The sequence below is a fragment of the Crotalus tigris genome, unplaced genomic scaffold (assembly GCF_016545835.1).
Source record: "Crotalus tigris isolate CLP2741 ecotype Arizona unplaced genomic scaffold, ASM1654583v1 scf7180000024427.8105951120:4207309, whole genome shotgun sequence".
Classification (NCBI taxonomy): domain Eukaryota; kingdom Metazoa; phylum Chordata; class Lepidosauria; order Squamata; family Viperidae; genus Crotalus; species Crotalus tigris.
In genome coordinates this window covers 4,157,217-4,181,478 of record NW_024100595.1, presented here as the reverse complement: position 1 = coordinate 4,181,478, position 24,262 = coordinate 4,157,217, and the positions used below count along the sequence as shown (strand labels likewise).

Below are 24,262 nucleotides of genomic sequence, written 5' to 3'. Positions count from 1 at the left end.
ACATTGCTTGGAATCTAAAAACCATAAATAAGATCTTTAAAAATTCTATACATTGAATTGATATTAGGTTTTAACAATTATTCCTTGCTGAAACAATTTTTGGAATCTTCACACATAAAAGTATGGTTGTATTCTGAGCAAGTTTCCATATTACCATTTGAATCTCATAAGTAGAATTGGCTTCATATAAAGAAAATAAACTCTTTCAAAAATTGTGCCTTAGGAAAATCTTTTTAAACATTTATTTAATATGCCATGTTTCTTGAAGAAGAGATTATACACCTAAATAAAGAAAAGCTTCTATTTAAAAAAAGAAGAAAGAAAACAAGGCAGGTGAGAGATCCCAATCAATCTATTCTTGTGTTTAAAATTATATTAAAAAACCGAAACTTGATTAGAGAATAATGTATTTTTAAAGAGATGTTACCATAGATCTCTTTTTCTTACCAACCATGGTGGAAATGCTTCCCTCTGAACATTGGACACAGTCATAGCAGCAAACCTGTTTCCCCTCCTTAATTAATTTCTGGTACCCAGGATAGCAACTTTCTACACAGGTGGCAGAAGGCGGTGTCTAATGGGAATTGCAAAAGAAAATAATTAAAATTGGTTATAATCTATCTTTTACTCAATCAGTCAGCAGTCATTCTCTGTGAATAAATCCTAAAGCAATCATATTCTTGTAATTTCTATTAATGCAAATTTTTAAATTCCTAGAACTGATTGCTAGATTCAGTCAGAAGAGAGGTGAACATCTTCTAACTGCTATTGAAAATTTGGATAGAAATCTCTTCACAACTCCTACATCATACATAAAGGAATTTGAAATATCTGAAGAGGGTCATAAAGGAATCTCACAAACTTAATGAGCTGTCTTAATTTGACAAATAATAAGAAATAAACTTATATGAGAAATGTTGAATTTCTAAGAATTTTGGTTGGTAATGACATCCACATTTAGTCTTCCTCACTTCCTTGAGCTGATGGCAAATATATTCCTGCCTAGCATTTGCTGTCCTTTTTCAATTATCTCTGTGTTGCATTGCCATTGGAGAATGGTGTCCTGATTCTCCATGTATAATAAATGTAGTCACAAATGAAGGCCAATATGTGTGTCCCAGGATAATATTGCAGGATCCTAATCTGGGCCGGTCTCTGGGACCCGAGGTTGTATTCCAAGCTTTTGGACTTGTGTTGGAGCCCATCTTCTAGGAACTTCTCTCTAACACAGTATGTGCTGTTCTGTGTGTGGTATTTATAGTGCCTGTGGTAAGTGGCTTTTTAGATGCTGATGGCTGGCTTTTAAGTCATTAGCTTGTGCTGCCTAGCCCTCACCTTTTAAGTACTAGGCTAAATGTAAATCATCACTCCTAATGACTGACAAGGGGACCAGGCTTCAATTACTTCCCTGGCTGTTTTTCTGCCTGCTTGTCCAACAATCTTAAAAATTGAAAATTGAATGTGTATCCTTGTCCATTGCAGTGTGAGGCTACCAATGAGTTCGGGGCTCCTCATCTGATGAATGTCAGGAATTCATGCAGGAGAAACAGTCCTGCATGAACTAGAACACCATATATTTCATAACTACATATCTAAATTCTGGTGCTGCTATGTGGATGAGATTTTTGTCATCATCAAGAGAAATGCACTTAAAGATTTTCGTGCCATTCTGAACTCCATCTTCCCCAACATACAGTTCACAATGGAGGAAGAAACAGCTAGGCAATTACCATTTATAAACACAGAAGATGGAAGCCTAGAAACTACAGCTAAATGTCTATGGAGATTCTCAGTCATCCAGGTCATTGTTATCCCAAATACTTTTTTATGAGACAATAGGACTTTGTTGTTTTTCTTTGAAGTTGTTTTGCTTCTCATCCAAGAAAAAGCAATAGTTGCTTGCATAGCTTTATAGGTGGGATTTCTAACTTTTTATTGGGGAATTGTTATGTATGTATGTATCCAGACTTGGTTTCACTCTTGACCATGCCGATACTTTGGAACTAATAAACATGTTCTCTAAGGAAGTTTCAAGCCTTGGAGTTCTGCTTTATTTGTCTCTGTCTGTCGGAACCATGACAGAATCATTACAGAAACAGTCCTGGTTGAACTAGAACACCATTTATTTCAGAACTACACACCTAAATTCTGGTGCTGCTACGTGGATGAGATATTTGTCATCATCAAGAGAAATACACTTACAGACTTGCATACCATACTGAACTCCATCCTCCCTAATATACAGTTCACAATGAAGGAAAAACAGCTAGGCAATTATGATTTTTAGATGTACTTGTAAACACAGAAGATGGAAGCCTAGAAACTAGAGTTAAATGTTTATGGAGATTCTCGTTATCCAAGTCATAGTTATCCCAAAAAATCTTTTTTACAAGGCAACTGGACTTTGCTATTTTTCTTTGAAGACGTTTCACTTCTCATCCAAGAGGCTTCTTCAGCTCTTGGATGAGAAGTGTAATGTCTTCAAAGAAAAACAAGAAAGTCCAGTTGCTGCATGAAAAAGCATCTTTGGGATACCTAGAAACCACAGTTTATCACAAGGCCACCAACGCTCCACAATTCTGAATTTCAGCAGCAACCTTCCACTGTCACACGAAAGGAGTTGCATCAGAACACTATAAGGCAAGGTGAAAAGCCACTGGAGTAACCAGCAAGACAAACAGCTGGAGAGCAGATACCTACATGAACAATTCAAGCAGAATGGGTGCCCACAATCATTTGTCATAAGATGTCTGTGCAACACAAAGGGGAGAAAAAGGAAGAAAGAAGGTATAAGACCGACCACATGGCACAGCCTGACATACAGCATATCCAAAGCATTTCATAAGCAGTAGAATGCAGCTTCTGAGATGTGCAAGGGGGCATTCCCACCGCAGAGGCTATCATACAAGAACAAACTATGCCAATCAAGGAAGCAAATGCAGGTGTGGTGAGCGCAAGACTTGGGGTGATGGTCAGTTTTAGTAGATGTCCAATTAATCTCTCCTATTCTGTGATGAGCAATACAATGGGATAGCACATTAGTTCAATCTTGCCTGTATTTCAAAATGCATAAGCATCACTGTCTGGCGAAAAGCTATTCACTTCTCTAAAGCAGTAAATTTATTATACTTTTCCAAAGCACATCACTTGAAAAAAACCACTATATCAAAATGGCCAGCAGCTGTCCCCAGATTTTTGAATTGGCTATAGGAAGGAAAAACTGTGAGTGGCAAGAGAAACATGCCCTGCAAAAATCCAGGGAGATGGGATGTGTAGGTTAGGCTGAAGTGGTAAATAGATTTGCTGATCTTTTTCATGCTTTGGTTCCGAAACTGATTCAACCATCGACTGAACAGTCAGATAAATCCATTAGTGGGAAAGTCCTCTGGACCCAGATGGTCCATAACCCCAGCCAGCAAAGCTCTCTTTCCCCACAATCTGAAAGTATAATGTAGAATTGAGAATTGTTTCATTTTTCCAGGATACAAAATTGTTCTAACATCATTAAAAGATTTCAAACAATCTTGGAACAATTCTGAGTTTACTTGTTTAAAATTCCAGAAATTGAGAAAATATCACCATTTTAGTGGGTTTTTTAAAATTCACCTGCTTAAATTTGGGATTCCATACAATGGCAGTTGTATCAATGGTGAGGTCTTCCTTCTGAGAACTCTGAGGTTCAATATGTCCAACTTGGACCTTCTGAAAGGATCGATTGGGGAAAGTAATCAAGTTGATGATATCGTATGCTGCTGCCAGGTTTCCATTCTCATTGAAAGCTATTTCTTCCCCAGCACTATTGTTGAAATGGAGGTTTTTCAGAAATAAATGAAGCTAAAAGATAAAAGAGATAAGGGAGAAATTAATGCTAATAGTAGGCAATAGGATTTACAGTTCTATGCTGTGATTTACCAAATGGTGCTGAGCTTGATTTTTAATGAACTTCCAAACATCTGAGTTAATATCTTTTTTATGTTGAAAGGCATAATTCTACTTTGCAGAAATATGTTCATATTTTTTAAGTTTAAGTAATTAATACAGATTTTGTCAGATAGATTGCTCTTGCAAATTTTGCATTTCATGAGAGATAAAAATTATTGCTAAGAAATATAACAAAAAAACAAAATATTAGAATAACAGAATTGGAAACAACCTTGAAGGTCTTCTACTCCAACCTCTTGCTCAAGCAGGAGACCTTAGATCATTTCAGACAAATGCCTGTCCAATCTCTTAAAAACCTCCAGTGTCGGAGCACCCACAACTTCTGAAGGAAAGCCATTCCACTGATCAATTATTCTAACTGTCAGGAAATTTCTCCTTAGGTTTAGTTTGTTTTCTCCTTGATTAGTTTCCAACCATTGCTTTTTGTTCTGCTTTCATGTGCTTTGGAAAATGGCTTGACTCTTTGTGGCTGCCCATTATATCTAATGAATATCATAACAAAACATATTTATTGGAATCCTGTGCCAAAAAACATGATTAAGAACTTCCTTTATGGCCTTTGCAGATTAAATCAGCTTACACCAAACATATCTTAGAGAAAGGTAAGTATTCTTAGTCTATCATAACCCTGCCTCCAACTTCATTCCATTATTATTATTTTGCAGAAATTCTTTCTTGTCTCTACTGTAGTAAATTGTTTTCTCTATACTCAGCCACAAAATGCTGCAAAAAAGGTAATCTTTTACTGGATTTGATAATTTTTTGGATTGAAGATTGGAAAGAGAGCAAAAGGCCTCTGGGGAAAAAATTACTCCCATATAGCTAAAATAATATCTGTAAAAAAAAAATCAAAATTGCAACAAGGAATAAGCACTTTCAGAGGTTACCACCAAGTGTCTAGACGACTAAAAAATATAAAGAGCAATTTAAAATATATATATTTTTTTTTTATTGAAATTTTTCAAAAGTTTTACAAATAAAAATCCACCCCCCCCCTCCCCAACCACCCCACCCCCCCCCGACTTCCCAGAACTGAATATAGGATTATTTAACAAATATTTTAAAAATAACATTTGCAATTTATAAAATAATTAATAATAATAATAATAATCACAGTAATAATATATATAATAATAATATACATAACATAAACTTTAAAATGAATAATATATACTAAAAAAAAAATAAAATAAAAAGAGAAGAGAGAGAGAGAAAGAAGAAAGAAGAAAGTAGACGAAGAATAAAGCATATATATATAAAAAAAAATATATATATATGAATAATAATACGTAAAAAATGTATATATATAAAAAAGAAAAAGAAGAAAGAAAGAAAGAAAAAACAATCATTACAAATTATAAAAAAGCTAAATAATATTTTTCCATATCCAAATTATGTTGTATAAAATTTATCCATTTTTCCCATACCGCAAAAAAATTTTCTTGAGATTGCTCCTTTAAGAAAGCCGAAATCTTTGCCATTTCTGCCAAATACGAAACTTTATGAAACCATTCTTGTAAAGTAGGCAAAGATTCCTTCTTCCAATATTGTCCTATTAACAACCTAGCGGCTGTAATCAAATTTAACATCAATATAACCTCCTTAGCATCACAGTCAATAACAATACCTAGTAAAAATAATTGCGGAGTAAATTTTACCCTCCTTTTAAAAATTCTTTGAATATTCCACCATATCTTAATCCAAAAAGCTTTTATATGCTTACACGTCCACCAAATATGGTAATAGGTAGCATCCAAATATCCACATCTCCAGCATTTCGGCTGTAGATTAGGGTACATAATGGACATTTTCTTTGGGTCAAGGTGCCATCTATAAAACATCTTATAAAAATTCTCTCTTAAATTTTGCGCTTGTGTGAATTTAACATTTCTTATCCAAATAAGTTCCCAAGTATCCATTGAAATCGTTTCACCAATATTCTGTGCCCATTTAATCATACAATCTTTAACTAGTTCAAGTTCTGAATCTAATTCCACTAAAACCCCATAAACTCTCTTAATATGGGTTGGCCTTTGATCTCTTACTTGTTTTAAAAAAATTTCATCTTCTCTAAGCCAGCCCATTTTACAATCCATCTTCCATCTATCCACTATTTGTCTATATTGGAACCATGAATAAGTTAAGTTTTCATGTGTTAATTCTTCCAAAGATTTTAACTGCCAGTCTTGGCCATCCCATCTTAATAACTGTACGTAAGAGACCTTGTCCATATTTACCCCTTTCCTTATACCTTCTATGGCATGCCGAGGTATAGCCCATAATGGTATTTTGAAGTCACTTTTATAATACTTTCTCCACACTCTTAGCAAAGAGTTTCTTATAATATGAGACTTAAAAAACCAATCCACTTTTTTATTAAATATTAAGTAGGCATGCCATCCAAAAAGTAGGTCCCAGCCTTCCAAATGAAGTATTTCTGTATTTGTTAAATTCACCCAGTCGCTAATCAATGTCAATACTACAGCATCATAATACAATTTCATATTTGGTACCTTGAGTCCACCTCTCTCACGAAAATCTTGCATTATTTTAAGTTTCACCCTTGGTTTTTTCCCTGCCCAAACAAATTTATTAATACCTTTTTGCCATTCATCTAAATTACGTTCGTTCTTTAAGATAGGTAACATTTGGAACAAAAAAATAAACTTTGGCAGGACATTCATTTTAATAACTGCAATTCTGCCCATAAGGGATAACTGTAAATTATTCCAGTTTTTTAAATCCTTCTGTACCTCCATCCACAGCTTTTCATAATTATTTTTATACAATTTTACATTAGAAGCAGATAATGTAACCCCCAAATATTTTACCTTATCAACAATTTCAAAGTCTGTTAAGTTAACTAGAGCCTGTTTATCACCATTAGTCATGTTTTTAGCTAATATTTTGGTCTTATTATTATTAATTTTAAAGCCAGAAACACGTCCATATTGTTGAATCAATTGTAATAATTTCACCACCGAAGAAACAGGTTGAGACAAAGTAACAACCAAGTCATCTGCAAAGGCTCTTAATTTATATTCTTTTTTATTAATTTCTATTCCTTTTATTTCTTGAGACTCCCGAATTTTAATCAACAAAATTTCCAGTGTTAAAACAAACAATAACGGAGACAACGGGCATCCCTGTCTTGTTCCTTTTTCTATTACAAAAGCCTCTGACAAGCCCCCATTTACAATAATTTGAGCAGTCTGTTTTTGATATATATTGGATAATACTTGTAATATATTTTGTCCAAAATTCATCTCCTTGATTAAACACAGCATAAACTGCCAATTCACTTGGTCAAAGGCTTTTTCAGCATCCAAAAATATCAGGCCTGCAGAGACTTGGTTATTCTTTTCTAAATACTCTAATAAATTAATAATTTGTCTAACGTTATTCTTCATATACCTTCCAGTTATAAAACCCGATTGATCCCTATGTATAAACTGCTGCAAGATCCCCATAAGCCTGTTAGCTAAAATTTTTGCAAAAATTTTATAATCCACATTTAAAAGAGATATAGGCCTATAATTTTTAGGCAAAGTAAGATCTTGACTATCTTTTGGAATCAATGATATAACTGCATTACGCCAGGATGGAGGGATCTCTAACCCCTGTAATAAATTATTAAACAGTTCACACAACGGTTGAATCATCTCTTCTACTAAAGCTTTATAATAAATAGATGTCAACCCATCCGTACCCGGCGCTTTGCCCAATTTCAATTGTTTAATAGCTGTAACAATTTCTTCCTTAGTAATTAAACCGTTAATCTTTTTTTCCTGATCTTCTGTTAATTTAGGAAAGTTAACTTTGCCTAAATAATTATTTATATCTGTAATTTGAATATTGGTACCCTTATATAATTTTTGATAGTATTCTAAAAAAGATTTCTTAATCAATTCTTTCTGATAAACCAATTTACCATTATAATTTATTTTATCTATATTCCTCTGTTTCTGTTTTTTTCTTAACTGATAAGCCAACCATCTCCCTGGTTTATTAGCATTACAAAATGTATTTTGTTTCATAAATAGCAAATTAGTTGCAGCTTGATCAGCCATCAGCATGTTAAATTGTGTTTTTAACAATTTTAAAGCTCCTTTAACCTTTTCATCTAAGGGATTTGAAATTAAAAGTTTCTCTTTTAATTTAATCTCCTCTTCCAAGTCTTTCCGTTTCTGAGTCTGTTTCTGTCTATGCAAATTATTCATTTTTATCAAAATACCACGCATGAAAGCTTTACTTGCATCCCAGACCATTGACATTGATGTTCCCTTGTTCATATTTAAAGTAAAATATTCCTTTAAACATTCCTTTAATTTATGAACATTTTTTTCTTGTTTAAATAAATTCTCATTCACCCTCCAGGATCTCCTATCTTCCTTCTCTACAAACAGTTCCATCCAAACTGGACTATGATCGGACAATGTCCTAGGAAAAATTTTTACATTCTTCACCCTGTTGTATAAATCTGTTGTGATCAAAAAGAAATCAATTCTTGAGAAAGATTGGTGTCTATCTGAGAAAAACGTAAAATCCTTTTCTTCTTGATTACGTTCACGCCAATAGTCTCTCAATTCCCAATCTTCTTTCATATCAAAAAAGGCTTTAGGTAATTTAGCCTGTTTAAAAAAGGTAGAAGAGCCTTTTTTGTCCATTTGTATATCTAAGACACCATTCCAGTCTCCCATTAAAATCACAGATCTATAGTCCAACAAAGTTATTTTCTGATGTAGTAACCTATAAAATTGCTCCTGTTGCTGGTTTGGTGCATACAACCCCACAATAAGAATTTTCTTGCCATATAAACCATATAAAATATATATTATATATATAATTCTTCTACTCTAATGGAATAGCTAAATGAAGAACCTGGTATTGTTACTTGTTGCATGCCTACCTGTCAGGTGCAAGAAATCAGAAACCAGAACTGAGTTCATAAGTCGTACAGGTTTATTTCATTATACCTATAAATAAGAATATGAACTAGTAATGGTCAAGGCAAATTGGTACCAGAGAAAAGTCAAGGGAGCGGAATTTAGGTCTTTTATGGGGGTACAGAGACACGAAACTGATGATGCATTTGACCCCACCCTCGGGCTCAGCAAGTAATCTTCTGTAATCTAAACAAAATCATGTTTTGTTCAACCAGACACTTTCAGATAAATGCAGATGGGACTGGAGTAAAAATATACTGTTAATGAAAGTTGTAAAAATTGAAATCAATATACGATTAAACCTACATTTCCATTACATTAGGGAGCACCATAATTCACCTGCCAAGGTTGGACTTTCAGAAAATTGCACTTCTCTCCTTTGTCCATTGTCTTCTTCCTGGTTCTGGGTGAACACATGGTATGGAGAACTTGCGCTACAGCATACACAGCATTGTAAATATTGTAGCTCTGACCAGACATCTCCATTTCAAAGACAGTTCCGGGGAGACTCCCCAGATCCTCCTTCCCAGTGCAGCTTCCTTTGCCTTGTGCATATATATTGTACATTGGAAATGAACAGGTAAATGCAGCACCCCAGAACTGAGGTAGGAAATACATTTTAGAGTGAAATGGATTTAGGTTCTCAAGGAACTCTTGAAAACCTGGTACCATATTTGTGTGCAGGGCGAAAGACAAGCTGCCATTGAAGGACAATGCTGTGAATTTCTGAGGCTCAAAGACAGAAGTGACATCCCACAAAGCACTTATGATCCAAACCCTCTCTATGGGGAGCCTGCTATTAATTTCATAGCATTCAAAAATTACTCGTAAGCCTTCTATAGATTGCATGTCCCCATAAACAACTATTACATTGGTTTTACTATACCATAGGAAAAGTGCTATGTTATTTAGATTATTCTTCCGGAAGGTACTGGGCTCATAATTTATCAGTCTTGGAATAAATTGAATGAAAGAAATGCAAATATCTCTCTGAATTAATTTTGGCCTCAGAATTCTGAAAAATCTCTCTCCAGTGGTGTCTTCTGGGATGAGAAGGCCAATCCAATTCCATCCCAAATGTTTCAAGAGCTGAATAATCCCAACATAGTGAACGTTTTCATTAGGAGTTATCCAGAAGAAAGAAGGAAACTGCATTTTATCACTCAATGCAAGGTCAAAAGAGCCATAACTGAGCTGCAGAAAAGGAATAATAATGATGTACTTTTAGACTAAATATTGCATCAAAAAATGGAAAAGTACATTTCTTTGGGACACTGTTTTTCCATAGAAAATCTTGATGGGTGAGAAAAATACTAAATCTGGAGCTCAATAAATCTTTCCTCAGAGCTTTTGCAACCAGACTATCATTAGCATTCTATTCAACACTTTTTAGACAAAAATCATCTCAGTCTTTGATTGTGTTAACCAGAAATAGAGAGGAGAGAGGAATGAGTAACAAGAGAGGAGTCTTATTCATTAAGGACCTGAAAGTATCTGAGAGTATTCATCTGGCATTTTATATTATAAGGCTAAGATAACTAGTGCTTTACTGATAAATGTATTTAACATTGTTGTGGCATTTACAGAAAGAGGAGAAAGTCAAAGACCTTGAAGCACACCCAGAAGATGGAGAGACAACTTCAGAGACATTATTACAGCATCAATTAGCAATGGATGAGTCCACCAGAAGTGCAAAAACCAGAATTTTGTATCTCTCTCAACACCAGAAGAAAAAGAAGAGGAAGAAGAAGAAGAAGAAGAAGAAGAAGAAGAAGAAGAAGAAGAAGAAGAAGAAGAAGAAGAAGAAGAAGAAGAAGAAGAAGAAGAAGAAGAAGAAGAAGAAGAAGAAGAAGAAGAAGAAGAAGAAGAAGAAAGAAAGAAAGAAAGAAAGAAAGAAAGAAAGAAAGAAAGAAAGAAACAATGATACCTACACCATTTCTTACAAACTAATTATGATGTTTGTGCTTATTAAGAATTACTGTGGTTGTAATAGTAATTGATACATTACATTTCTCTGGGAAAATAAATAAATAAAAACTACCCCAAATCAGTTCCCCAATATTGCAGCTGTTTTTGAGGGGTTCTCTCCACTTTTAACCACCACTCTTTCTTTTCTTGTGCATTTATGTGAGTCTGGAAACCTACCTGTGGAATTTTGTAGGCATTTAATATGTTGGCCATCTGTATCGTGTTCTGGGAAGGGAGATCACCAATGACAGCCATGATGTTTTGCTCCTTTCCCCTCCTGTAATTGAGGGGACAATGGCCTTCAACAAAGAAAAGAGTCAAAAGGTTCTCAGAAGCTTTCAATGCTTGAAAACCATTGTCATAGACCTTAGAGACCAAGGTGATATTGGGTAACAAGTTCTCATTCATGTTGATCTCCTGAATGGCAAAATTGAAGGCTAGGATATGCTGTAGGTTTTTAGGCAACGGCCTGCAAGAAGAGTTTCAGTTAGTTCTACAATCTTAGAATGTGACAAGGATTGGATTTAGATAGACTTTTTTGATAATGCTTTTCTCTTTGCCTAAAATGATGTATTTGTCTGCTTTAATGAGTATTAGAGAAGTGAAGAGTGCACCTATGTTCTGAAGCATTTCTTTGAAAAAAAAATGATTTGTAAAATTCACTAGTTAAGATATTCCAGAGGTGAGGAAAGCATAGAATGAGGAGCTGAGGTGGAGTGTCTGAATGTCACTTGAGGATCAGGTGGGCATCTGTGCATCACATTTTGAGAAGGTTTTAATGCCATTAAAAGGATTATTTCATATATGTAGGGCAGCAATGCAATTGGAGGGCAGAAATGAATGGATTGTGCCAACTGTTAGGAGAATCTATATACTAAAGATGTAAAATTTTATCACATTGATATATTTAAAATAAAAGTCTTAGTATATAGAAGGGTTTGCAAATAAGGAATAATTGGTAAAATGTCATACAGTGTGATACAGTATGAGATCCATATATATATATATATATACATTTTATTAAAATATACATGCTAAATATTTTTGACAGGTTTTTTTTCCATTTTATATACTAAATAAAAGAATAGAGGAACAGTGCTATTAAAATCACCCCAGGGAGTTTTTCTGATGAGAAGATTAATTCATGTGTAACAGTAGCCATATGAAAAATCGTGTCTACAAGGGTACATTCAATAGCTAATTCCAGCACCTGAAATATCATTAACCACAAGAGATATATTCAATAAGAATCATGCCTAAACCGGTTTTAATTCTCATCTACAGTGTGAACAAATTTAACCAGAATCTCTTGAATACAATCAAAAACATAAAAGGCAGGTCATGGTTTCTTTCAAAAGAGTACTTGCCATCCGTGCAAGGATTCTTCTGGTTGTTCCACAAAGTGGAGTAAAGGCAATTCAGGATATATAGTAAACACAAATTCTCCAATGATTATATCATTAGAGAGGGCAGGGAAATTAAGCTTAAAATGTCATTTGTCACCACACATGGGGTTAAAGGTCTTGCTGAAAGAAGCCTGGAGGATAACGACAGAGAGTAGAAACACATGGCAAAGTATGTGAGTCCTTTTGAATGCCAAAGGAATTTGGCTCCAATCACAGCAGTGCAGGCACATCTTCATAATAGCACTTTACCTGGAACAATGAACGAGAGTATCTGTTGGTTTTATGCATAACTAAAGTTGTAGATTACAATAATTATCATCGGAGTGATTCATAATGCAGACTACTGAGTCTCATGGTTGTTATTAATAGTAAAGTTAAACTGTTAAGTGTTTAAGTGTTCTGTGCTTTCCCCCAAAAAGAAGTTTAATTAATTAATTCTGACAATTATGAGGTAGGCAAACCCCTTTCCCAAAGCTACTCAACTATTTTTCCAGTTGAAGAAATTGTAAGGTCCAAACCCATCTCTTGGCTATTCCTCATCAAGCAAGAAAGAAATGATCTGAGGATCATAACAGATTTGGGGAACCGAGTCGTGCTTTCCCTATCCAAAGAAAACAATGCTGGTTAAAAGGAGGAAGAGATAATTTAATACCCAGATAAATTCTCCCTTCTCATCTCACAACCTCCTAATTCAGAAGAATACTTATTTCTTCTGCCCATCACTTTGCTGAAATGGTCATATTGGAAAAAGAAACTCTGTAGTTTTATTAGGAGGGCAATTGGATGAACTGTGGAGAATGGAGACCACTTTGTAGGCACCAGCTACTTAACTCATTAAAAATGGTTATGGATGTTCCCTCCCCCTGGACTCCTGGGCAATTTCCTGTCTCCATTTTTTTCCTGTTCATTGCTGAAAGAGACAGATACAGCTGCTGACTACTGCTCTATCATGGTGGCTGAATAGTTGTCTGGAAGGCTTTGATCTTGATGCACTTTGAAAGAGGTGGTGAGTTTTGAGAGAGGGATCTCCTGCATCATTGCCTGAAGCAGTGGAAAAGAAGAGGCTTGGTCCTCTATCAAAACTCACCATCCTCTGTGAAGGATGAGGAACGGCAATTCTTCTTTCAGCTTCAAATTAGGTTCACTATGACTAAACCATATTTCTATAGGTCCATCAGGTTGGTCTTATAGTCATTGCTTTTCTAAAAAAAAAAACTTCTTAAAATGGCAACCAAAGAGGTATATTAGGTAGGCACCTTGCTTTATATTATTCCAAACTCTTAACATTGCTTTAATTGAAAAAAGAAACCCAGAAATTTCAGTGGCTTTAAAAAATGGCATATACATAATAAATCATGCATTAAATACAATAGAAATAATAACATTAAAATTAACCAGCATAATTTTATCACTCAAAAGCTTAGTGACCATGCAGATATAGTTGTATAATTTTTTGCGTAGCAGCAAAGTGCTAGTTTGACGACTCCCTTCTCTTAGGAATTAGTTTCCATGAATGAATGAATGAAGTAAAGTATATAGTGGTACTTTGGTACTCAACTGCTTTCCAACTCATCAAATTTGGTAGTCAATACATTTCAACATGAAATTTTTGTGCTGATATTCGTTGTTTGTTTGATGCACAAGCTTGAACTTCTTGGCATTGGCTGCCATTATTCCTTATGAGAAAATATTGTTTGGTACTCATCGTTTTTAGTCCTCATCATGCTTCCCTGAACAAATTAACAAAGAGTACTAGCGTCCCATTGTATTTGTCAGTTGTTAGTTTGATTTTTTTTGAAGAAGTATAAAGAATAATTATCTCTTCTTCTGTTTTTTTCATTTTTGGAGAATGCAACTATATTGACACATATTTCCACTTTGTCACTTAAACACTCATTTTGTCTTTAACATGTTAGAATGGAGGATTTCAGCATCTTAACGAAAGATAAAGTAGAAGCAATGGAGAGATGTAAACATATTCTACAATTTTAGATGTTCTACAACTAAATAGCTAATGTCATTGAGGGGTGAAGTGACCTAGAGGTAGAGCTCTCTTCTCATAATCAGGAGGCTGTGGATTTGATCCTATGTGTAGTGGCAGATATTTCTCTCTCTGGGCACAATGAGTAATTGTCTGCTGTGAACTCTGCATAGACATCAGGAAGGGCATCTGGCCAGTAAACACTTGAGCTCCATTCAGTTGCCCCAACTCCACCCTGATGCAAGGGATTGCAAGATTGTTAAAAGAAAAAATTAGCTAATGTCATTATATAGAGCAGGGATGTCAAACTGCCGGCCCCGGGCCAGATGCATCCTAGCAAAACCACACTCAGCTCAACTGCTTTGAAATTCATTGAATTTGATACTCAACACATTTTGATGTGAAAATCTTGTCTCGGTACTCATTGAGATAAAACTTGTTGGTGTCAGCTGCTTTGTGACTCACTATATTATTCCAAATTTGTTTGGTACTCATTGTTTGATATTCACTGGAACCAATTAAGGATAAGTACCAAGGTACCACTGTATAAAATTGAAACCAGAAGATTTTCTTTTAGAACTATTGGATGAAGAATTTGGAAAAAAAATGGAAATTTATTACATATGTTGACAGCAGTAAGAATCCTATATGGACAAAAATGGAAAGGCTTGTTAATTCCCACAGTAGAAGAATGAGGGAAGAGAAGCATTTTATTGCTGATTTATTTACTTACTCAATTTATAAGAACCAGTATGGTCTAGTGCAGGGATCTTCAAACTTGGCCCTGTTATGACTTGTGGACTTCAACTCCCAGAATTCCTCAGTCAGTGTGCCTGGCTGATGAATTCTGGGAATTGAAGTCCACAAGTCATAAAAGGGCCACCTTTGAAAATCCCTGGTCTAGTGGTTAAGGCATCAGGCTAGAAATCAGGATACCATGAGTTCTAGTCCATTAAAGCCAGCTGGATGATCTTGGGCTGGTTGCTCTCTATCAGCCTATCACCTCACAGGGTTGCTGTTTAGGGAAAATAGGAGGAGGAAGATAGGTTGTATATGTTTGCCCCTTGAGCTGTTTATGAGAAAAGGTATAAATATGTGGCACAAATAAATAAATGTCACCTAACTCAAACAAAGTGACTTTTAGGGAACATCCACTTTCTTCACCAGCACAAGCTTAGTAAGTGATTCTTCATTTTTATCTAAGGTGTCTCTGACCCCATAACATTCTTTCCTTAAAAAACTTTCAGTGGTTTTTCATTCTTGGAAGATTCTGTTTGGGTCTGATGATCATTCTTACTTTCCCCACCTAAATGACTATTTCTAAATAATGATAGAACTCTTATTCTGTCTTCTAATTTTCTCCATGTTTTGACATTTTGTATGCCAAGCACACTTATAACAGAAATTGAGGTGGGAGGCAGGTTTCAGCTATTAACCTTTGACTGAAAACATATAGATAGCCTGTGTGTGAAGATGGATTTGCTCAGAGCCCTAATAGTTCTCTCTGTACAATTTAGATCCCCTGGTAGACAATAAGGAATAAATAATAAGATTAAAAAATGTTAATTCTAAGATATTGTTTCATTTCTGGGGTATAGTACCTTGGGCAAGTTGAATGAGAGTAATTAGGAATTCTTACATCCCTAATTCCTTTCAAGAATTCTCATTAGAATCCCTGATAAAGTACGTCTATGGCTATATTATATTTAATAATGTACTTTGGATGCGTAAAGAGAGAAGCAATTTTGTATATCCAAAGTATACATCCAAAATTTTGTGTATCCTTATATACTTTACCTGGAAGATTAGATCCTCTCTGTCTCTCTGTCTGTCTCCCCCATCTCTCTGATTTAAGAGCATAGTTTCTTTATGACATCTATAACTTGTATGAATTACACCATTGAGATACATAATAAAGTGCAAAAGAAAAGAATATCAATTTTAAAAAAGAAACCTAAAATATATAGACAGATATAAAGTGTGTGCATTAATGACAGAAGAAAGAAACTTATTCACTTTGCTTTAGGGGAATATCTGAAGCATTTATTTCAGAAAGAGTTTCCCATCTTATAGAGAACGATATTCAGTTGAGCTCTATGGGCAAGCGATGATCTAAGCTGCAAGTCACTTAATTATTAGCCCTTAAGATCTAACATTCAAAATTCTCTTGGCAGTCTAATCCCTAAAAACTACCAGCATGTCCTTGCTTTTATTTTTGCCATCAAAGAAATCAATAAGAATCCCGATTTGTTACCCAACAACACATTACGGTCCAAGATTTATGACAATGCGTACAATTCATGGAGAACCACTTGGACCACTTTGGATCTTCTCTTTCTAGGAAAAGGCGATCCCCTCAATTATTACTGTATAACTGAAAAGGAAGTAATGGCCAACATTGGGGGACTCACCTCTGAAAATTCTATTCACATGGCCAACATCTTAAGTACTTACAAGATTCCTCAGGTAAATGTTTGGAAATAGGTATATAGAAGGAAAAGGAGAATAACTGTTAAGTCTCAGTTGTAAAGGTAAATTCTTCTATTGTTTGAACTGTCATTTTACATCTACTTCTAACTGAGGACCTGGCTTACTGCAAACTTGAAATGTAAACTAGAGAAATCAAATTTCTTTCATATCCTTTTCACGAATTTCAAAGTGAATACACTGATTGATTGATTGATTGATTGTCTGACTATGTGCCATCAAGTTGATGTTGATTCTTAGTGACCACATAAATATGAAAGCTACTTAACTGGTATTTCTCATCTTCAAAAGGACCACCTATGATCTTAGTTCTAGTTAACCCTGTATTCAGCTCTGGAAAGAGGGGGGGAGGGTTTTTGGGAGGGTAGGGGGGTAGTGGGAGAGGGATTTTCTTGTAAAATTGCACAAACTTTTAATAAAAAAAAAAGGACCACCCATGGGCAATGTAAGTGAGTCCATCCACTCACCAAACAATATACTAAAGTGGATTTTTAAGAATGTCCAGTAAATTTGTATCTAATATTAGCAGCCATTTAAAAAGAGTATATAGAAAATTGAATGTTTTTCTGTGATTTAAAATGTTTTTCCCCAGGCTAGTTATGGCTCCTTTGACCTCATGTTAAGAGAGAAAATTGGTTTTTCTTCTTTTTACCGAATGATTCCCAATGAAGCTTTTCAATATATGGGGATAGTTCAACTTCTGAAATATTTTGGATGGAATTGGGTTAGTCTAATTGTTTCAGATGATGAAAGTGGTGAAAACTTTCTTCGAACTTTGAGACCCAAGCTTCTACAAAATAATATTTGCATAGCTGGGATACAGATGATCCCAATTATGTCACTATTTTTATTAAGAGAGATACTTGAGAAAAAAATCCTTCAAATTCAATCTGTTATCTCCCAAAGTAAAATCAATGTGTTCCTTGTATATGGAAATGGCCAGTCTCTGGAAGGATTACATCTGATTTTATACTCAATGGAAATTGGCCGTAACAAGCCTCTGGAGAAGGTGTGGATCACAACATGTGAATGGGATTTCACTGCTCAGAACCCTGCCAGACGATTTAGCAAAATATCCTTCAATGGAACCCTATCATTCTCACTCCATACCAAAGATGTGCCAGGATTTCAGAATTTTCTTGAGAAAATAAATCCTCTGAAGTCTACATTTTATTTCCTGTCTGAATTCTGGACATCAACATTCTTCTGCTCACTCAACATCCATATAGTTTATGGACAGAAAATGAAGAATTGCACTGGGGAAGAGAAGCTGGAGAGCCTTCCTGATTTTGTCTTTGAAATGGGGATGTCTGGTTGGAGTTATAGCATCTACAATGCTGTTTATCTTGTGGCACATTCTCTCCATGCTTTGTATTCCTGGAGGAACAAACGGAGGGGAAGCAGGAATCAAGGCCAATGGAATCTCCAAAATGTTCCTCCCTGGCAGGTATTCACAAGTAAATTGGTCAATTCATTAAAACCAAAATAATTTAGAAAACCAAAAGAGAACTAAAACAGAAGCATACCTGATGTAACAACAGAGATAAATCAGTAAACACAACCAGCGTTTGAAACTGCAAAGAAAAGCAAGTGAATGTTTTTAGAAGAATGTTGAGAGAATGGAGATAGCTTATAAAATATTTAAAGTGAATTAGAAATTGAGAGTCCAGATGCACCAATGAGATGCTGATTTAAAATTGATGCTAAATTTAACACCATAGGGAAAATGGATAATTTAATCCAGGGCTTTTCAACCAGTGGTATGGGTACCACCTGTGGTACATTGGCACCTGGCAGGTGGTACATGACCATCCTAGAAAAGTGGTAGCGGGGGAATGGAATGAGCTGAACTGGTGGAAGCACCACACAAGCCTGAGTGAGAGATGGCTGGAGCGGCAGGGCTGTCACGGCTCAGTGGAAGCGCCAGGATCAGTGCTGCTTTCCAGCTGATTGGCGCTTCTTTGGGGCTGTCAGGGCTCAGTGGAAGCAGCAGGATCAGTGCCAGGCTCCAGCTGGAGCTCAGTGCTGATCCTGGTGCTTCTGCTGAGCCCTGAAGAAGCACCAATCAGTTGGAAAGCAGCACTGATCCTGGCATTTCTGCTGAGCCCAGAAGAAGCACCAATCAGCTGGAATGTTGCAGCATCTCCAGGCTCTTGTGATTTACATTCAGATGCTTGGCAACTGATTCATATTTATGGCAGTCACAGTGTCCCAGGGTCATGTGAAGTGACCAAAACCTGCTGCAACCACCCAGCAGAGGGGGGGAATAAAAACCAAACACCCCCCACCCCACCCCCACTGCCAATCTTCAACAGAAATGCTCATGACAATGAAAACCTCGGACAGAAGAAAGAGCGCGGCCGGGCGGGCAGGCAGGTGTCTTGCTCAGCTGTGGCTTGGGGGCACTTTTTTCAGTGCCATTGTAATTTCGAACAGTCACTAAGCGAAATGTTGTAAGTCAAGGACTACCTGTACTTTATCACTTTTTTCCTTTTTGGGGGGGTCATCAAGTTTTTGACACCTTGCTAGACGACTGGTGGTACTCGGTTATTGGCATATCCTAAAAGTAGTATAATGTGTGAAAAGGTTGAAAAGCCCTGATTTAATCCATTCTAGGTTGGCTCCTTCTCAAATTAGCAAAAACAACCAGATATTTAATTCCACTATCAGAAGAGGAATAAACAGTAAGGACTGGCTACTTCTCCCAAATGAGTAAAAAGGCCTAAATTGCTTGTAGCTGGAGTGCTCCAGAAAAGGTGTAAGTTAGTTATGATTTAGGTAGAAATAAAAAAGTGATGAACGGACTATAGCCTGATTTCTTTGAAACAAAATATTTATCCACGTCATTCAAAAATGGGAGAAGTGAGTCTCTGGAGAATGAATTTGATAGGCAGACTTGTAGTTTCTCAGGGAAAAGGAAAAAAAAATCCTTTCTGTCATCTTACATCGTGTAGACGGAATGGAATGAGTCCCTGGTTTCAGATTCAGATGAAAAATATTGCTGTTATGGTTAACCATCCATGTTCTGGTTGGATAAAACCTTTTCGATTCATGATGTACTTCGAAAACACTAATTTTCAGTACTGCATCATATCTCAATTTAAATGTCATATCACTGATGTTCCAAGTGACCGTTACTTTTCGTTACAGCAGTAACCTATTTCTCCTTCCCTCTAGCTTAATTCATTTTTGAGACAAGTCCACTTTAACAATAACGTTGGAGATGAAATATTTCTCGATGAAGAGAGGGATTTAGCGATAGGCTATGACCTCATCAATTTGGTGACATTTCCCAATGAATCTTTCCAGAGAGTCCAAGTTGGAAGAATCGATCCCAGTTTTCAACTTGGAAAAGAATTCATCATTAATGCAAGTGCCGTTATGTGGAATCCCACGTTTCATCAGGTTGGAACTGTTATATTTTCTTACACTTAATATCAGTATCATTTGAGTGGTAATCTGGAGAACAACAAGGAAATTTGTTGAGAGAGCTGAATTTAGAAAATATATTGCGGAAAAAAAAATGCAGAAAGAGTTACCAACGTCAGATAGTTGTGAAATTAGGAATCTTTCTAAGATATTAATAACCTGATTCATAATTTCTAAAATCTATCTGTTCCAAATGTATGTAATTCAGAATTATCATCGAGAGGAGAAAACTATTTCTTGTTCTATAGACTCTTTTTTTCTGGACAATATTAACAGATGGTGCCAAAATCCACCTGTGTTGAGAGCTGCCATCCTGGACAAAGCAAACTAATTCAACAGGGGAAACAAATCTGTTGTTATGATTGCATTCCGTGTGCTTCAGGGAGGATCTCAACACAAATGGGTAAGTGTAGAACTCAGATCTATCTAGGAAAACATCCAGAAATTTTCTATTTTGTGCTTTCTCCCTTACATACATCTAATGATTTTATATGGTTTATGATCTTCAGTAGTGTATTCTTATATTGATTTGTGCTTTTAAATCAGGGACCCCAACCCCCAAGGTGTGCCTATTCAGAACTGAGCCATGCAAGTGGTGTGCAAGCATATGTATGAACATGTGAAGCTCCATTTGTATGAGCTTTGTGCACCTGCTACTCATGCAAATGGAGCTGTGTGTGCTCACCCATTGCTTGTGCAAAACTATTCTCTCTCCCCACCACTGCTGGTGCTGTTACTGTTCCAGAAAGCTGAAAAGATTGGGGACCATCATTTTAAAAGACTTTTGTAGAGTTTAATACTAACTTTTCTACATCAAATAATATATAAAGAGCAGGAAGTATGAAAAATATTAGTACAAAGTGCAAATACTGAATTTATGCTTGTGATCTTTAGATGCAGATGAATGTGAATCTTGCCAAGAAGAACAGTATCCTAACACAAATCAACAAGAATGCATTCCCAAAGTAATGACTTACCTGTCCTATAAAGATGGCCTGGGAACAGCTCTGACATCTTTGGCACTTTTTCTTTCTCTGATCACACTTATTGTGATGGCAATCTTCAGGTTACACTCGAACACTCCCATTGTGAAAGCCAACAATTGGAGCATCACATGTATCCTGCTCACCTCTCTGCTGCTATGTTTTCTTTGCTCCCTCTTCTTCATAGGAAGACCTAGCAAGGAAACCTGCCTTTTAAGGCAGGCTGTGTTTGGTATCACCTTCTCTGTTGCTGTTTCCTGTGTACTGGCCAAAACGATCACTGTGGTTCTGGCTTTTGTGGCTACAAAACCAGGGAACAAGATGAGGAAATGGATGGGAAAGAGGCTAGCACTCTTGGTTATTGTGCCTTGTTCTTTGATTCAGATTGCCATCTGTGCTGTTTGGTTAGTGAACAAGCCCCCTTTTCCAGAATTAGAGAAGCATTCCCAAGTGGGTGAGATCTTAGTGAAATGCAACGAAGGCTCAGAGATGATGTTTTACATTGTGTTGGGCTACATGGGTCTTCTGGCCATTGTCAGCTTCGCAGTGGCTTTCTTTGCCAGGAAATTGCCTGACAGTTTCAATGAAGCCAAGTTCATCACTTTCAGCATGTTGGTGTTTTGCAGTGTTTGGATTTCCTTCATCCCTACCTACTTGAGCACCAAGGGCAAATTGATGGTAGCCGTGGAGATTTTCTCCATCTTAACCTCTGGTTTATTGAGTTGTATTTTCCTTCCCAAATGCTATATTATTATAATACATCCTGAATTAAATAAAAAGGAGCAAATGGTAAGGAAAAGGAATGATTGATACTGCATAAGAAGAAGCTAAGATTCCTAGCTTCAAAATAAAGGCACAATGCCAGGGTAGACATAATGCAGACAATCTCTGAAAGATTCTAAGGTGAGATTGGCTCATTTGTTAGCTGAAAAATTGAGAATGGTTGAAGGCTAATTGTGTGCTTTTTGCTGAATAAAGATATGTTCTTCATTTTGTTTAATATATATATTATTAAAAGCTTTAAACTAACATAAAAACTAACATTAAGAAAAAAGAAAAGAAAATACAATAGTGCAGAAACAAAAAATAAAAATAAATTTAAAAAGGAACTTCAAGGTTTTTTTTGTTTCAATATTTAAATGAAAATTATTGATCAAATTAATAATAATGGAAATTGGCCAAGATTCTTTGCAAAGCAGATAATTGGTAGCTCTATTAAAGAAAATAAGTTCAGTCTTGTGTACAGGAAGTTTATCAATTGAGATATTTTGCTTTCTGTTGACACTAGGAGGTGACTGCTATTAAAATTAATCCCACAAAAATAAAAGAAAATCCAGAAAGATAAGAGGCTGTTGCTTATATGGTTCAGGTCTTCTTTTTGAGAAAAGGCGGGTGAGGCAGGAGAATTTTGCATAAAGTTTTCTAGTGTGCCATTTATACTTATTGCTGATTTGGGATCCAATGCTCATTATCAGTTGGTCTATTGCAATGGACTTACTTGGAACTGCCCTTCAAAAGCATTTGGAAGCTGTGTCTGATTTGGAGTGCAATTGTATTTGTCATTTTTTAGTATGAGTATACTGGCCCACATTAAAACTGAAATTCTGTTGCCTGCTCTCAAAAGAAAGTATATATCTATCCATACACATGCATAACACATATATACACATGATATACAGTGGGGCAAAAAAGTATTGCCCCACTGTATATCATATATACACATGATATACAGTGGGGCAATTGTGCAAGTTCTCCCACTTAAAAAGATGAGAGAGGCCTGTAATTGTCATCATAGGTAGACCTCAACTATGAGAGACAAAATGAGCAAACAAATCCAGACAATCACATTGTCTGATTTGGAAAGAATTTATTTGCAAATTATGGTGGAAAATAAGTATTTGGTCAATATCAAAAATTCATCTCAATACTTTGTTATATATCCTTTGTTGGCAATGACAGAGGTCAAACGTTTTCTGTAAGTCTTCACAAGGTTGGCACACACTGTTGCTGGTATTTTGGCCCATTCCTTCATGCAGATCTCCTCTAGAGCAGTGATGTTTTGGGGCTGTCGCTGGGCAACACGGACTTTCAACTCCTTCCAAAGGTTTTCTATGGGGTTGAGATCTGGAGACTGGCTAGGCCACTCCAGGACCTTGAAATGCTTCTTACGAAGCCACTCCTTCATTGCTCAGGCGGTGTTTTTGGGATCATTGTCATGCTGAAAGACCCAGCCATGTTTCATCTTCAATGCCCTTGCTGATGGAAGGAGGTTTGCACTCAAAATCTCACGATACATGGCCCCATTCATTCTTTCCTGTACACAGATCAGTCGTCCTAGTTCCTTTGCAGAGAAACAGTCCAAAGCATGATATTGCCACCCCCATGCTTCACAGTAGGTATGGTGTTCTTTGGATGTAACTCAGCATTCTCTCTCCTCCAAACACGACGAGTTGTGTTTCTACCAAAGAGTTCTACTTTGGTTTCATCTGACCATAGGACATTTTCACAATCCTCTTCTGGATCATCCAAATGCTCTCTAGCAAACTTCAGATGGGCCCAGACATGTACTGGCTTAAGCAGGGGGACACGTCTGGCACTGCAGAATCTGAGTCCCTGGCGGCGTAGTGTGTTACTGATGGTTGCCTTTGTTACGTTGGTCCCAGCTCTCTGCAGGTCATTCACTAGGTCCCCCCGTGTGGTTCTGGCATCTTTGCTCACCGTTCTTGTGATCATGTTGACCCCATGGGATGAGATCATGCATGGAGCCCCAGATCGAGGGAGATTATCAGTGGTATTGTATGTCTTCCATTTTCTAATTATTGCTCCCACAGTTGATTTCTTCACACCAAGCGGCTTGCCTATTGCAGATTCAGTCTTCCCAGCCTGGTGCAGGTCTACAATTTTGTTTCTGGTGTCCTTCGACGGTCTTCACCATAGTGGAGTTTGGAGTGTGACTGTTTGAGGTTGTGGACAGGTGTCTTTTATACTGATAACAAGTTCAAACAGGTGCCATTAATACAGGTAATGAGTGGAGGACAGAGGAGCCTCTTAAAGAAAAAGTTACAGGTTTGTGAGAGCCAGAAATCTTGCTTGTTTGTAGGTGACCAAATACTTATTTTC

At 36.3% G+C, this 24,262-nt stretch overlaps 1 protein-coding gene across 1 annotated transcript; it reads left to right on the top strand.

The window, feature by feature from the left end:
- The first annotated feature begins 11,150 nt into the window (after positions 1–11,150).
- Positions 11,151–22,487, top strand: LOC120302216 (vomeronasal type-2 receptor 26-like). Its single transcript, XM_039330293.1, has 7 exons — positions 11,151–11,245; positions 16,418–16,709; positions 17,323–17,454; positions 19,908–20,135; positions 20,436–20,562; positions 21,054–21,931; positions 22,431–22,487. Exons 1-7 carry the CDS (start codon positions 11,151–11,153, stop codon positions 22,485–22,487), a joined length of 1,809 nt encoding a protein of 602 aa, XP_039186227.1.
- The last annotated feature ends 1,775 nt before the right edge of the window (positions 22,488–24,262 follow it).